At 38.9% G+C, this 15,746-nt stretch overlaps 1 protein-coding gene across 1 annotated transcript in view; it reads right to left on the reverse strand.

The window, feature by feature from the left end:
• Positions 1-15,746, reverse strand: part of ryr2a (ryanodine receptor 2a (cardiac)) — a 133,524-nt gene that overhangs the window by 57,674 nt on the left and 60,104 nt on the right. The window contains exons 43-55 of the mRNA XM_063221827.1: positions 15,347-15,479; positions 13,781-13,884; positions 12,460-12,595; positions 11,947-12,127; positions 10,811-10,928; positions 10,326-10,446; positions 8,695-8,864; positions 8,218-8,438; positions 7,470-7,560; positions 6,100-6,240; positions 5,668-5,831; positions 5,504-5,582; positions 5,250-5,339 (exon numbers count right to left, since the gene is read on the reverse strand). Coding sequence (XP_063077897.1) covers positions 5,250-5,339; positions 5,504-5,582; positions 5,668-5,831; positions 6,100-6,240; positions 7,470-7,560; positions 8,218-8,438; positions 8,695-8,864; positions 10,326-10,446; positions 10,811-10,928; positions 11,947-12,127; positions 12,460-12,595; positions 13,781-13,884; positions 15,347-15,479 — 1,749 coding nt within the window. The remainder of the gene's footprint in view (positions 1-5,249; positions 5,340-5,503; positions 5,583-5,667; positions 5,832-6,099; positions 6,241-7,469; positions 7,561-8,217; positions 8,439-8,694; positions 8,865-10,325; positions 10,447-10,810; positions 10,929-11,946; positions 12,128-12,459; positions 12,596-13,780; positions 13,885-15,346; positions 15,480-15,746) is intronic.

The raw sequence follows: 15,746 nt of genomic DNA on the forward strand, positions 1-15,746 counted from the left end.
TCTTTTGTATGGTCTTTGTTGTCAACTTTGTTGTCAACATATTCATAAACCTGAATTAGAAATCATATGTAGAAAAATAAGAATTAATTGATAAAGGTGTTGTGGTGAAAGTCAGGCACGTGCAGAGCATAGTTGCCCACGGTGCCCGAGCAACGGCCCTTTTGCCCACATTGGCTGATATTGCCCTTCCAAGGGAGGGGAAAATAATTTGGCAATTATAATTTCATATTTCAATATCATTTGATTTCTTTATAATTCATAATTTTGATTGAAGTTTTGTACAATAAAGACTTAAGTCAGTCATACAAATTCATCAGACCCGTCGAGAATGGGCACGAGCGATGTGAGGTAGTTCTAGGCCTACGCAACAACTCCGGTGGGGAGGGGCACGCGACAGGCGCTTGAGCGCCTATAAGAGACACGAAAGATTTTGAAGATGCCTGGGTGTCGGCTAGAGCCCTACACACAGTCTACATATTAGGGTACAAAATATGCTCACAATCAACCTCTCTATTATCAACAATGTTGAGTTTAGAACTTTTAGTTATCATACATCTGACAGCCAGCCAGCGCCACGTTTAGGTAGCAAAAAAAAAAAAAAAAACCCCGACAGCCAGCTGTAGATATGCCTCGGAAAAATAGGCTAAGATTTCATGTTTCAACTGATTTGCTTTGCAATTCGTATTTTTGATTGAAGCTTCCTAAATTAAGTTTTCAAATTCAGATTCACCTGCACCTCGAGAGATAGGCAAAGGGAGGGGCAGCATGCGCGTTGGGGGGGGCACGCGCAGCTCTACATGGGAGGGAGGGGGGAGCAAGCATGCATGCGATGCGACCAGGGCAGAGACGCAAAATATGTCGAAGATGTCGTGGGAGTAGAGCGACTGCCCTGGCGGCCTGAGGTGAGCTGGAAACATAGCAGACTACACAGTATTACACTACATGACCACAATTAATGCCTCTTAAAGCCGATGTCGAGTTTAGGACTTTAATCTGACAGCCGGTGTGCCACGTTCAGATATTGGGGAAAAACGACAGCCAGCTAGCTTGCAGTCATTGTCAACGTTTTACATGGCTCAGGTTGTTTTGTGGAAGGCTAACTCAACTAAGAAACGTGCAGATGACATGTCGTTTTATCAAGCAAGAGAGAACTTAAGGGGGTAGGCTAGCTAAAGGAAGCACATCTCTGCAGAGTTGGCTGCGAAAAAAAAATGAACAGGTGCAGGTGAGGCAGAGAATCTTGTTCAGGATTGTAGAGGTTTGATCTTGGTGAGACCGCTTGGAACGTGCTTTTTCTTACCCTGATATACTCCCCGACCCAAAGATACTGTTTCCACTGTCAATGTCCATGTAATTGAAATAAATCCACTCCACATGATAACTGGCGTTTACTGTTCTTCTCAAGACATAGGCCTACAAAATGTGCATGAACTAACTAAAATATCTGTAATGAAAATAAAAGGTTATTAAGTATGCGAGAAGCTCGGGGCTTCAGAGCAACAGATAAGAACTGGTCGCTCCCAGGCCACGGTTCTTTGCGATCTGAATGAAAGCCGGCTCGTCAATTCTTAAAGCGACAGTACACATTTTTTAATATAGGCTACAAAAGACCCAACAAATGACCTAAACCTGTGAATTCTTATTGTTTTAGCTTTCCTATATAATATTCATCATTTTAATCATGGAATATGCATATTAACGAAATTTCAAATTCAAATGAAATGATCTTTTAACCATTTTAAACCATTTCTATTTATTATAACTTAAAGTCTACTTTGGCTGCTACAAGGATTATAAAGATGACAGTGGGTTAATTGATTAAGCATCTTCATATTTAGCCTATTAATTTACTCATCATTTCATTTCATTTAAGATGAGGATGACTCAGAGCCACAGACCTCTGCACATAGGGCAGGTAGGCATAAGACTGATCATCTCTGTGACTGATAAGTTACAGGTTTAAAAACTATCAAGGCTTTTTCTCATAATTTCATTTAATTTAGGGGCAGCCACATACCACACATGAGGAAATGTGGGATCAGGAGACATTTAGGGCAGGTGGGCATAAGGCTGATCATCTCTGATATGATTAATAGGTAGGCCTACATGTTTAAAAACTAGCATGTTATATCATATGGTACGCATTCAAGATACTATACAATAAAATAATATTAATAATTATGACAATAATATACTACTTCTACTACTACTACTAAAAACAATAATACCCATGGTGCAGTTTCCTAAAAATTTCTGAAGGCCGCTCATTGTTGATGGGTTTTCTTTTTGTTTTTTGTTTTTTGGGGGGGGGGGGTTGCCCTTTCTTCAGGTTAGAGCAACTGCCCTTTGAAATTCCTGTGCACGTCCCTGGTGAAAGTTCTGAGGTATGCAGTTATCACAACACCCTGAAAATGGCAGAAATGCCAAACTGTGTCACCATCAATGTTTGTGCTACATATCAGCTATGCCAGTTGAGGAAGAGTATGTTTTTGTCAATTTATCTCCATGTCGACAGACAAAAAAAACCAAATGATTTGTGTTTTCGGGAGATGGGTTTGTCTGTTCTTTTTTTCTCCTAAAAAAGCCAACTTGCCAAATGCCAAATGCCAACTTGTTCTCCTGCACTGTCAACTGTGTTACTCCCAACAATTGTGTTACATTGTCTGTCAACTGTGTTGAAAGTGTTTTTGTGCAATTGATCTCTTATGTGTTGGAGGAATCCTAAAAACATATACTGGGGATTATCTCTGGAGAGGGAAGTATTTCATAGTCCAAAGTCCAATTCAAATCTGACGTTACAGGGTTTTATAATTTAAAAAGTCTGCATCACAGTGAATCATAAAATCCTATTTATGAAGCTCAAGAATCACATTTTCCATATCAGTTGCACAGATTGATTTAAAAATTCTTGTTATTGGACTTAATCACTTTCAAACTTATGTCTTTTCAACTGTGTTGTATTTTTAATCTATGTTTGAAATGACATAACATTTGTCCATAACACTGTTGACAAAATAATCATGCAAATGTTTGTTTTCGTTAAAATATTTAACAAATCACCCATACAAGGGTAGATGACGGATAGGCAGCAAAAACATTTTTTTCACAAAACATTGTTTATGAGGAGTCTACGTAGTGCAGCAATTAATCTTTCAAAAAATCCAAGTGGTCACAATGTTGGTCTATTCATTGATTATTTATTTACGTTGATAAAGCAATTTGCTGAAAATATGTCCTTTGGTGTGACGTTAAGAAATAAATATATTAAGTAATGTAGAAATGGCTTGATTGAGTTTTATGAACATTGTTACACTCTTCATATTTATTGCAATTTTTTAAAGTCTTAATTTAATGAAAAATTACCATTTAAGTATTTTTTTTCCCATTAGATGTGAGATTATTAGAAACCTTCGAGGAAAAACAGGGATATCTTTCTTTTAAATGTTCAAAATTGTCCGAATTTATACGAACTTTTCAGGGACGATAATTTGCTCTTCCCTACTGCAATATTCAGTGTTTATCAAACATATTGTTTAGCTCAAACAAATATTTGAGCATTTAAAACATGTCACACCGTAAGACATTCATGTCACGCTAAAGGACAGAAATGCCAAACTGAGCCAGAAACAAATATATCAACATGATTATTTTGTCTTTTGATCATAATATAATGTTGTAGTCAATATGGACCTACACTTTACACTTATAAGTCTTTGAATCGTCGATTATCAGCCTATCGTAACTCTTAATGACAGCCATGCGGTCATTGAATGTAACCTGCAGAGCTCGTAAGACTCATACTGAAGTGTGACCTTGGCATGACCATCACACTTTTGTAGGTATGCTATGACTGTCACACCATTGAACCTGTAGTGTGTAGTGGCCAGTGCCTGTTTGGTATCTCAAGCTGGAAAGCACATTTATGCTGTATATTGAGCTCTCCACTGCATACTTAATTCATCTATACTCCTCTATATACTGTCTCACTTATCTTTCCTTCACTGTTACCGTTATATTTTATGGTTTCAAAGCACCATTAATGACATTTTATATCATTTGACAGTATCTTATGTTATTGTTTTATATGTATAATATGATGTGTGTCTGCCTATTGGGCCTAGAGCCTGTAATAAAGTTCATATATATCTAAAATCAACAGCAAATATTCATCAACAATGCATCAAAGTATAAATTCCAAAGGCCAATAAAGGAATAAGTAATTTGAATACACAATATTTATCTAGTCAAACAAAAAAAAAACAAAAAAATGTACTACCAGTTGTTTTAAAAGCTATTTCTCAAATATCTAGTCCATTGGTGTGACCTGTTTGTCCTTTGGTGTGATACTCCAAAGTGTCACACCATAGGACTTTTACCATCACACCATAGGACTTTTACCATCACACCATAGGACTTTTACCATCACACCATAGGACTTTTGAGCTTTTGAGTTAATTTAAAGCCATGTCGTTGCCAACTGAAATACAATTTCACCTTTAGTAAGATGCATTTTCATACATCTACATAAGAAAAAAATATGAAAAATATACACTATTGTCAAAATGTATTTTATGGCTGTCACACCAAAGGACTACAAAACTAATACATCTTGTGGTAGCAAAACATAATTGATTGACTGAAGAACTCTGAGAGAAAAATCTAAAATCCACCCTTGCCATTGACTTCTTAAGGGTCTAAAGTCACAATTTATGCACGACTGGAGCTTAAACAATAGATACTTATCCACAGAATTACCCATGTCAGTATGTCACACCACAGGACATTGTTTTCTGCGACAAAGTTTCATAAGTCCATACGGTCTCAGAAAAACAGGAAAAAAATTAAGCATTGCCACTTGCTAAAATAGACACCTTGAAAAACATGCCAGGGTTGTTTAGACAAATTACTGAGCTTTGATTATTTATTTAAAAATGTTTTAATATGGAGAACCAGGCTTGCCTCAGTCACACCATAGGACAAATGTGACATTTGACTCAAAATTAAGTATACTTATTTAAGCTCTGGATTTATTACACATTACTTTTTCACAACAACGACATTAGTTTAATCATTTAAAGCATTGACAATTTTGAAAGCATGAATTTACTTAATTTTAAGAGCCTGCGACAGCAAAATTTACACGTCACGTCATCTACCCACAAACATGCCAAGGCATGGTCAAATTTGTATCTTTTTACACACAAAAATATTCATGCAGACTGAAATAAGCAATGCAAGGAAAAGCTTACCTTCTCTGACAAGCTTTTGTACGATTTCAAAAGAGGATGAACCTTGGAGGATTCACAGAGCTGTTCGCCATACACCCAGCCTAAAGTAAACTGAGAAAATAAAATAGAAGTTGATTATTACAAAGTATGCATGAGTTTTTCTTCTGCATTAAGTTGTTCATTTGTTTTTACACTTTTAAAGGTGCATCGTGCAATATTTTTGTGAATGGGCAGCATGAATTCTGGAAAGAAACTGCTAAAAATAGGAAAAATACCTTATCCATAGACCACCGCTCATGCGAATGCTCAGCATATTTGGTGATGAAGGAATCCAGTTTTTCAGGAATAGTCACACTGTGCAGAAGAATAAGCATTAAGGTACTTCAAAATGTCACCTACTGCATACAAAAAACTGCAACTTTTGAAAATACAAACAGACTTTGAAGTATCAACTGGCTGGGGGTTGAAGTTTCCTTCTGCGTCCATTGATGACTGCTTCTCCAGCAGGGCCACATAGTTGGACTCCATGTAGTCCGGGGGCAGAGCTCCGGCCACGGCACTCAAACAAGGCAGGGCAAGCTTAAACAGCTCATGTTCATACTTCTACAATCACAAAAAGGCCAATGACCAGTAGAATAAACATCCAGTATATACATACAGTATATATTTTTCATAGAAATTAGAACACCAAAATGAGAGCCGATCACAAAGCATGTACATATATATTTTAATAGAATTTATTTGTGCTTGCAATTTTTATGAACACACGCGCAAGCACACACACCAAAGAGGCAATCACAAAATGTGTTCAGACTGTATTGTAAGTCAATGTTTCCCAAAAAAACGTGTGCAGAGCATTTTGAAGGCCTACCTTCTTAGAAAGCGCATCAAAAACTCCCCAAAACAGTTTTCTAGAGAGATGTAGCTCTTCCTCAGAAGCAGCCCCAAAGCTGCCCCAACCTCCCGACAGACAGTAGTATTTCCAACAACGCTCATAGTGGTTGGTCAGCAGCTAGGGGATCAAGATACAGTATCATCAAAATGACCAAAGGGTTTTTTTTTCCATTCTATGCCTCAACCACAAGGTATATAGAGTAGTAGAGTAGGGTATCATGTATTGATCCTGAGGGAAATGAAGGTGTCCAGTAGCATACATACTGTAGATCAATACGAAATACATAAGACATTACACATACTTTCACATATATGAACCATATACTGTAGCACACACGTACATTTAGGCAGATCTCAGAGCACAGGGCAGCCATGTCTATGATATGTGCTGTGGAGTGCTGTGTCACAAGGAGAGGTGGGCTCCCAGGTAGGTTTTCAAGAAGGCTATGTGAGCCAAGCCAAAATTTGGACAAATTTGTTATTTTCACATTCTTGCTGTTTCTTGCTGTTCACGGTCAACGTACCGTATTAAGACAGATATCCATCTCTGATTAAGATTAGAGAGGGAGCCTGATGATATGCCTTGGGCATTCCTGATATTACCCTTTGCGTACCAATTTAAATTGAATTGCAAAGTGAAATTGAAAAAAAGAGCAACATCACCACTAACATGGTCTCAGAGGCCGCATTACCATTGTCAGACTGTTTCCAAATGTCCAGGACTAGGACATGAAACGCCCAGTGATTGGATACTTTGCGGAGCTCACCAAAGAGTATCCAATCACTGGGTGCTTCACGTCCTAGTAAGGGTAGAACACTGGACATTGGGAAGCAGCCAAAGTGTGATGTAAAGAAGCAGTTAGACATAAAACTAATTAAAGCCCTCTGCAGCTATGTGGTGCCCACGGACATGCCTGTCTGAAAAGTTACACTGTCATAAAAGTGTGTTTTCCTCCCCTCACGGTTTGAATGTATTTAATCCCAGAGTGCCAACAGCCAATAAAAATGTGAATATGTCTACTGATGTTATGTCAGATTTTTCATGGCATGTTTTTTTTGCACAAGGTCAGTCAAAAGTAAAAAGTGGCGATTTCTGACAGCAGACTGCTTTTTAAAGCACATTTTTAATAATAAAAATAATAATACATTGGATTTATGTAGTGCTTTTCATGGCACTCAATGACGCTTTACAGATAGGCAACATAAAAACCAAAAAAACATACAAAGACTCAAAGACATACAGAGTCTCAATATAAGTACACAACAGCTGACTGCAAAGTGCTTCAAAATAACAACAACAACAGTAAAAAATAAAATTTACACAACAACATATTAATAATTTCTCACCTTCAGAGGCATTTTAGTGTGTTCATTCAGGAGGGGGACATCAAACACAAGCCGTCGGAGCAAATGTTGCATCATGGAAGGCCTCAGTTTGCTTTTCAAACACAGATCCAGACACAGACACACATGCAGAGAAGATGGGACAGAGAAGAAAGTCAAAACAGGGTCAACGGATGTAAAAAACCTAGGAGCAGGGAAAAGTCTACATCTTTCTAGAAGACGATGATTTTTATGCAGGACAACACTCCATTTAATCTAGCAAATTCTCTGCAGTGTGGCTACAAAGTTAAGAAGAAAGAATAATTACACCCAATACACTCTTACTTCCATGAAGATTCAGCTTTGAGAGAGTCTTTTGAGTTGATTGACAACACGGTAGATGTTTATTTACATTACATTATTACATTACATTCCATTACACTTAGCTGGCGCTTTTATTTTATCCAAAGCGACTTACAACTACTATTTTTCAGGGTATTGGTTACAGTCCCTGGAGCAATATGGGGTTAGGTTCCTTGCTCAAGGGCACTTCAGCCATGGATGGAGATGTAGGGAGAGGTCAGGGGGTGACTCGAACCGGCAACCCCTAGATTGAAAGACCAACTCTCTAACCACTAAGCCACGGCTGCCCACTATTATGTTTATGGTGCAAACACTGTCCGAGGTAGCCTAAATCAATCAATCAATCAATCAATCAATCAATCAATCAATCAATCAATCAATCAATCAATCAAGCGGTTAAAAGACTCACCCACACACAGCCAGCAGACACTCCTCAATGGCGTCCCTTTGGGCCTTGGTGAGGCAGCAGCCCTTAGACAGCCGGTAGACGGTGTGGAGGAGCGAGTCGATGAGGGAGGCGAAGGGCTCTGTCCCGGCAAACAGTGGCGCACACTTAGTGAGCAACGGCAACACAGCTGTGCACAGGTAGCGGTTCAAAGCCAGGGCCATGTCTGTGGCACTCAGGGCCGGCTGTGGAGGTGGAGGAAGACAAAGGAATCAAAAGGAATAATAAACATGGATGGAGGTGGTGGAGAATTGTGAAATTCACAAACGCTGCCCGTTTCAACTAGCCTGTATGTATGTCGCCGATATGGGAAGCACACATAAACGCCACCCTTGTGGTATTTTCCACTGGACAATTCGTTGAAAATTTGTACATACGAGTTGATGAGACTGGATAACATCTACTTCTGAGAGCACATGAAAGGCACATGACTGAACCCACCGTGTCTAAGGAAGCTGCTGCCCGTAGGTCCGGCAGAAAGCCCACTTCCAGCAGGTGCAGCAGGAAGTTCTGGTCCTCGATCCCGTAGACCCGATCCAGGAAGAGGACCATGGCGGCCTTGTGGTCAGGGCAGAACCCTGCTGACATGTCAGGCTCAACCACAGTTCCATCTGGACATAAAGCGTAAACAATAATGACTTTGTTGATTCAATAGTGGTGCACTATCTTCATAAATAACAAAATACAAATACAGGAATAAACTTGAATAAAAAACACTTGGCATGATCAGCAAAGCTCGTTGACTGTGTGTGGGACGTTAAGACCAATGCCCCAACTGACCCTTGAAGAGCTTTGTGGCAAAATGACATACAGCAGGCATCACCAACGTGGTACCCGTGGGCGCCATGTAGCCCTCCAGGAGTTTCTGAGGTGCCCACCAAGGATGTCAATAAACAGTCACGACTACAAGATTTTAGTCACAGTTAATGCTTTTCTTAATTTAAATATGAGATTATTTCTTTATAGCCTATAAAGAATATTTCCTTATAATTTATAAGCAATTTATCATTCAATCTAGTGTATTTTGGTCAAGACATCAGTAGAGGATTTTGAACAAAAGTAGCCCTCGGGTATCTGTCAGTAGCCCTCGGGTAGCCCTTGATAGCCCTCTGACCTAGAAAGGTTGGGGACCCCTGACATACAGTATATCCATTTTGGAACATTTTGGGAAATTGACAGTTTTGTATTGGGCATTGCATTGTATTGCAAAATGCATGTTATGTAGGTTTAAATGTTATATTTGAATGGCAAGAATTCACACATAGATGAGAGGACGTTGGAACAGTCTTTTTTCAATAATAAAATGCATAAAGTAAAAAAATGGTGCTTACATCATATCGCAACAGAACTCTTTCCTCCTACATTTTTGTTCCATTTTTTAAGCACTACCCAGCTCTTCTTTGCTGACGGAAATGATTAAAAAATAGCGACCACATATCATCCTTCCCTACAGCCTCTGCACATTAAAGGGACAGGGGTGGTGAGGGCCGTCTTGACAGCCATTACATTTCTTGGCCTGCAAGTGACATCAAACCTTTGAAAACTGCAGCTAAATCCCAGCTGTACTTTGTAAGGCTGGACTGAAAGGAAGTCTCTGCACAGAATAATAAAGACTGCAGAGAGGATTATAGGCACAACACTTCCCTCTACGGACTCCATATATGTACAGCGCAGCCAGAGGAGAGCAGAGAGAATCATTAAAGACCCACTCCATCCAGCTAACTCTCTGCTCAGACATAAGCACTGCATATACATTTTAAGGCACAGTGGAGTGGACAATATTTCAACTAAAAAAGCTTGATTTTTTAATAGCTTCTTCCCTTTTTCATTCAGAATGATGGCAAAACAGAACACTTGACTAACTTAATGGATATTTTTCTGGGTTTGACTTCTCTACTTGGATCACTTTGTAAATCTATTTATTGACTCAGAGGGCCTGCACACGAATTCCATTATCCCTGAACTACTAGTTTGCAAAGTAATGACCTGTAATGTAATGGTACCCAAACAGCAGAATATTGCTGATCTGTCAATCATTGATCATTGACGCTGATTTATTCTGGGACGCCCACCTTTGGCCAAAGTAGGCATACGAAACGGGATGCTGATGACCCCCTCCAGATCCTCAATAGGGATTAGGGACCGCAGAATCGCTCTGATCCGAATGGCCTCTCCCTTTCCAGCATGGATCAGCTGATGAAAAGATGAGCTCAGATTTGAATCAGGAACAGCACTTCAGTACGGTATATAATGTGGTTAGTCTTAAGTAGAGTTGTATAGAGTAGAAGTAGAAGCACTCTTACAAATTGTAAAAACAAGTTGTAAAAAATTACAACACTAATGGTAAGTACTAGTGCACCTGTTGTGTTTCAATGTACCCCAATTGCCTCAGATGATAAAACCATGAAAACGGACACTTCAAGACTATACAAATCTTTCACATCTTCCATCTCCATCTCTAAGCTCTTTTGAATCTTTATAATATTTTAAAACCATTGCAACTACATTGCAGAGGCACCTCTGAATGAGAAATCTTAATGGACAGCTTCATCCTTACATGCATCTCAGGGGCACAGCGTCCCAGCAGATCAATAAGTGCAGCGTAAAAGGTCATAATGGCGTTGCCCATGTGGATGGTGTCATCTTCCTCATCATCATCATCCACCTCATCAGTCCTGTAGCAGGAGAGCAGATGACATGTAATGGAATGGAAACCTTTATCTAAACTACAACTTAGGGCAGTCTATTCACTATAGACAAGATACAAATAATTAATTAAAATGTACAGTGAAGCATTCAGAGCACAACATTTTCATGCATCCCCACTGAACCAAAATTATACAAGGACTGGATAGCTTATATTGGCCATGACCAGACTTTTGCAGTAGTAAAATATGTATTTCATGTTAAGAAGCGCCTTGTCTCTGCAACATTTGTATCCATTTTAGACTATGCAGACCTGCTGTACATGAATGCTTCATCCCAATGTCTGAGTAAGATTGACTCTGTGTATCATGGTGCCCTGAGGTTTATCACTAACTGTAGGGCCCAAACTCATCACTGTGAACTCTATGCCAGAGTTAAATGGTCTTCACTGACTACCAGGAGACTTACTCACTGGTATACATTTATTTACAAGGCAATACTCGGACTACTGCCACCTTACATCTGCAGCCTTATCACAGTGAGGAATATTGAGTCTTATGGTCTGCGCTCTAAAGGCCATTTGTTACTCTCTGTCCCTTGCTTCCGCACAGAACTGGGGAAGAGGGCATTTGTGTTTTCAGCCCCTACCTCATGGAACAATCTGCAAAAGGACTTGAAACTAACAGATCTAATTCCATTGAACGATTTTAATTCCAAGATGAGATCACTTGAGACAGAGTCTATTGTCTGTAACTGTTTCAATTGACGTTTTATTTTACTTGATTTGTTATTTTAATGCAACTGTGTAATTTTAATTTTGTAACTTGAGCCGCCACTTGGCCAGGACACCCTTGTAAAAGAGGTTCTTAATCTCAACGGGTTTATTTTTCCTGGTTAAATAAAGGTTAAATAAATAAATAAAATAAATAAAATTGGAACTTAAAGTTTAGATATATCCCCACTAAACCAAAGTGTTATGCAATGACTCGGACATGAACACAAAGATTTATGACAGCACATTAGAAAATGTAGCGGGACTTTACGTACGATGTTTTGCTGGCCTCAGCGATTGGTGAGGGTCCATCGGAGTCATCTGATATCTTAATGGCCTCTTCCATGGCTGCCAGTAGACCATTTCCACCCTCACCTCGCAAGGCGGGTCCAAAACATTCTGGTCGTCGAATTAGTAGCCTCACAACCACGTTTGCATTTTCCTCAACACTCTCTCCTGTAAATGATGACAAGCCAACACATGACACTACTTTCCACAGTTATACTACTTTGTATCATCAGATTCATGCATTTGTGTATTCAGATAATGTTACGACTATTTGCTTGTCCGTTTAATTTGAAATTTCCCCAGAAAAACACTAATCCTTAATCAGAATTTCACCAAATAGCAAAAACCAGATTAGCATATTGATGGAGTCATCATCAAACTAAAATAATATGGAAAGTACTGTTTTTCAGTAAAGTGAACAAAGGGTGTTTGTCAACACAAGACTGTGAGAATATTTAAGTTTCTTAAAAAAATACAAATAAGTAAGCCATATAAATCACCATTGCAGAAGACAGCAAACCGCAAGAAGTCCAAGTAACGTTCTCCTTCAACAGGATTCCAGCCGATGTCAGGGTAGCCCTTGGAGACCAGCATCAGGCAACTTTGCAGTCCACAGCCAGCCAAATATTGCACTACCTATGGAAGGACAGACACCTGTTATATATGGGTTTTGATGTTGCCAAACAGGCTGTTTCGCCAAAAATGCTACGTGGTATGGTGTTTAACATTGGAAGTCCCGTTGGAGCAGTGTAGTGCATGGTTAGAACCAGTTTTCAAGTTGGCTTGATGTTGTAGCGGTTTCTGTACTCCTACCGACTCTGTTCTTGGATAACATTAATGTTGTGTAAAGTGATGTCATTCTAGTGTGTTAGACAAACAACTAAATATCTTCATCTGACATTAAAGTTCAGTCCCTGTGTCACTGCTGTGACAATGACAGATGAGAGCCTGATGACAATAGACCAAAGTATCTGAAGTATCCTGTAAAACACCCACCAACGTAATACAGTAACCCCCATTGCCCATAACTCCTGATCATTTACAGTAGTATGTGCCAGTGTAGTGCATGTTTTATTGTAAAACCAAGTTCATAAGATATTGCCACCTTTGAGGGGAAAATGCAATGGCCTATTTTCAATTCCTGTGCATGTAATAAATGTCCCAGTCCCAATAATGTTTCCTAAATTCTCGTAAGTGGGCCATGAGCAGAATAAGCCTTCATGATGCATGTTCGATGGAAATACTCAAATTTGTGGAGCATAACTACCCTCCACTCTATGAGCATTCATTAATTCTGTCAAATGCACGCCTCGGCAGCTACTTATGTCACAACATTTAACTATTGCTCCTTTGTCACACTGAGGAATTTAAAATCAAATTACTAAATTCAGAAGATGACTGAAAATGGAAACCACCAATCACCGGCCCGGATTGATAGTAATTCTATACTACAGAGGATCAAGCACAGGGTTCACAACAGCATTTGAAATGCTATTGAAATGGTTGAAATGTTGCACTTCAGAAGAAGTGATCTATTTTCAATATGTGAATTTGTGGAGCATGAAGCAGCTTTGAATACAGATTGATCAAATGTATAAATATAATATACCTATGGGAGAAAGGCGTTTACAAATATATGGTCACACTGACTGCTAATGCTTAAATACTGTGAAAAAGACGATCATGCTCGTGCTGTTTGCTGCTGGCAAGGTGAGCATCCTTATAAGCCTATGTCCCGCAGAACCTGAAAATAGCCTTGATACATACAGTGCTGTTTGGCCTAAATAAAGAGTTTTTCCTGCTTTGGAAGGTGAGACTTACTTTCTCCAGGTCTGGTTCCCTCAGGGCCAGAGCAAGCTCATTGTTATCCATCACTGAAGCTGCGGCCACATCCAGAGGAGTTGAACCTCGCATAGACGGAGAAGCTGAAATAGATGTTACACACTCATGAATGAGGTCAAGGACTGAAGCACAAAAAAGGCCGCATCTAGCAATGCTGAATACAATTTCAGAAACACATTGGAGTCAGAAAGTGGCCAGTCCCCCTAAAAATTAACCAATTCTAAGTTAGTTTTAAAAAACATTTCCTAAAAAAAATACACCCTGTAGTTTCTGTGTAATCTAATTTCCAAAAAAACCCTGCAGAAACAGAATTTGCATCACTCAGAGGATTATTAGGTTGGGAGTATTTACAGCAACTTACTACTGATGATTCTCATTTCAGCCTTACGTTCACAATGACCAAGCTCCACCCTTGAAAAAAATGTCAAGCAAGAGTGTTCTATTGTACTGTAGTCACACAGTCATCCTGTTCACCTTTTCTATGACTCATGTTTTAAATTGCTAGTAGAGTGCTAGCAATACTAATGTATATCAATTGTGAAGGCAGTCGGCAAGTAAACGACAAGAATACTATCATAAAAGAAAACCCTCATCGCCCCATTTAGCTGAAAACACTGGGGCAAAATGGGCCACCTCTTTCAGCTAAAGTAGGGCACCTTTCAATGACAATTTCTGACCATATATATATATTTTTTTTTTTTACTTCTTTCAACATCAATGTCACCAATGAGGAGAAGCAATTCTGAAATTGACATCTTTAAATTGTTTAGGTGTTTGTTCGTTTTGAGGCCAGTTGAAAAACTATTGATCACCATCATCAATGTAAAAAAGTATTTGTTCAGTTTTTTAGAAAATGCATGGGGGTTTCAGATTTTGCCTGTTTCAATACAGCCATATCTTATAACAAATCATTATGAAATAATCCCAAAATTTCAATACGATTTTTTTTCCAAGTCATCGAATGATTTAAAGCAACCTTTTTTGACAAGTACATGGTTACTCTGTGTAGTTGAAAGTAAATACCTAATATTACTCTTTAGTCTTTTGTATTTCATTGTCGTTGTAGCATTTGGCATTTTCAGGGGCAACCAGGCATTCATTTTGTCTCTTTTACGTCTTCTGTTTTGATCGCCACCATATAAACGTAGCTTCAGACAAGAGTAACCACTTTGCTTCACTATGACCTCTACTGTATGTTTATTCTTCTTTGGGTGTGTGTTCCATTAAAAACGGCTGCCAAAGACGCCAAGCCAGTAGCATGTTCTCCAAGCCGCTCAATCGCTCTCCTTTTGCTAAAGTCAACTGTACCCTGATCTGATTGTTGTGGTTTAGTTGTGTATTGTGAACCAGAGAATATCAAGACTGGCACATTGGTGCTTGCAACATTTGTGAAGAGCACAGAGCAAAAATGCCTGAAATGCAAACTTTAATCTTCTCTGGTTTATGCAAATCACGTACAAAAATGCATTGTGAATTAAACAGTGGCACTGAAAATGACCATCTCTAGAAAATACACAGAGTATACGCATGAAACATACAACTTACCAAGTCCAACACTGCTGTTCTCCAACAAATAACTCAGATGGTCAAACATGGCCTTTTGGTTTTGTCTACTAATACGACAGAAGTAGCAAAGAAATCGACAGCAGTTGGCCACCATTTTAGGAAACGTGATTTCCTGCACAGAAAGAAAAAGAAATAAACATAGAAATTAGAAAGAAAAATAACACTGACAAAATCAGGCCAAAAATCACACAGTGTATGCCTGGCATAAGATAGGAAATAATTCACTTTTTGTTGAACACTTCAGAATTTCTGTGTCATACATTTCTTTTTGGAACTAACCAACATTGTTTGAGAATCAAATATTTGTATATGTAGAAACAAACAGAGGAAGAAGAAACATAGAACAAACCTACGCTATATAACTAAAACTCTGACATAC

The sequence above is a fragment of the Engraulis encrasicolus genome, chromosome 17 (genome assembly GCF_034702125.1).
Source record: "Engraulis encrasicolus isolate BLACKSEA-1 chromosome 17, IST_EnEncr_1.0, whole genome shotgun sequence".
NCBI classification, from domain to species: domain Eukaryota; kingdom Metazoa; phylum Chordata; class Actinopteri; order Clupeiformes; family Engraulidae; genus Engraulis; species Engraulis encrasicolus.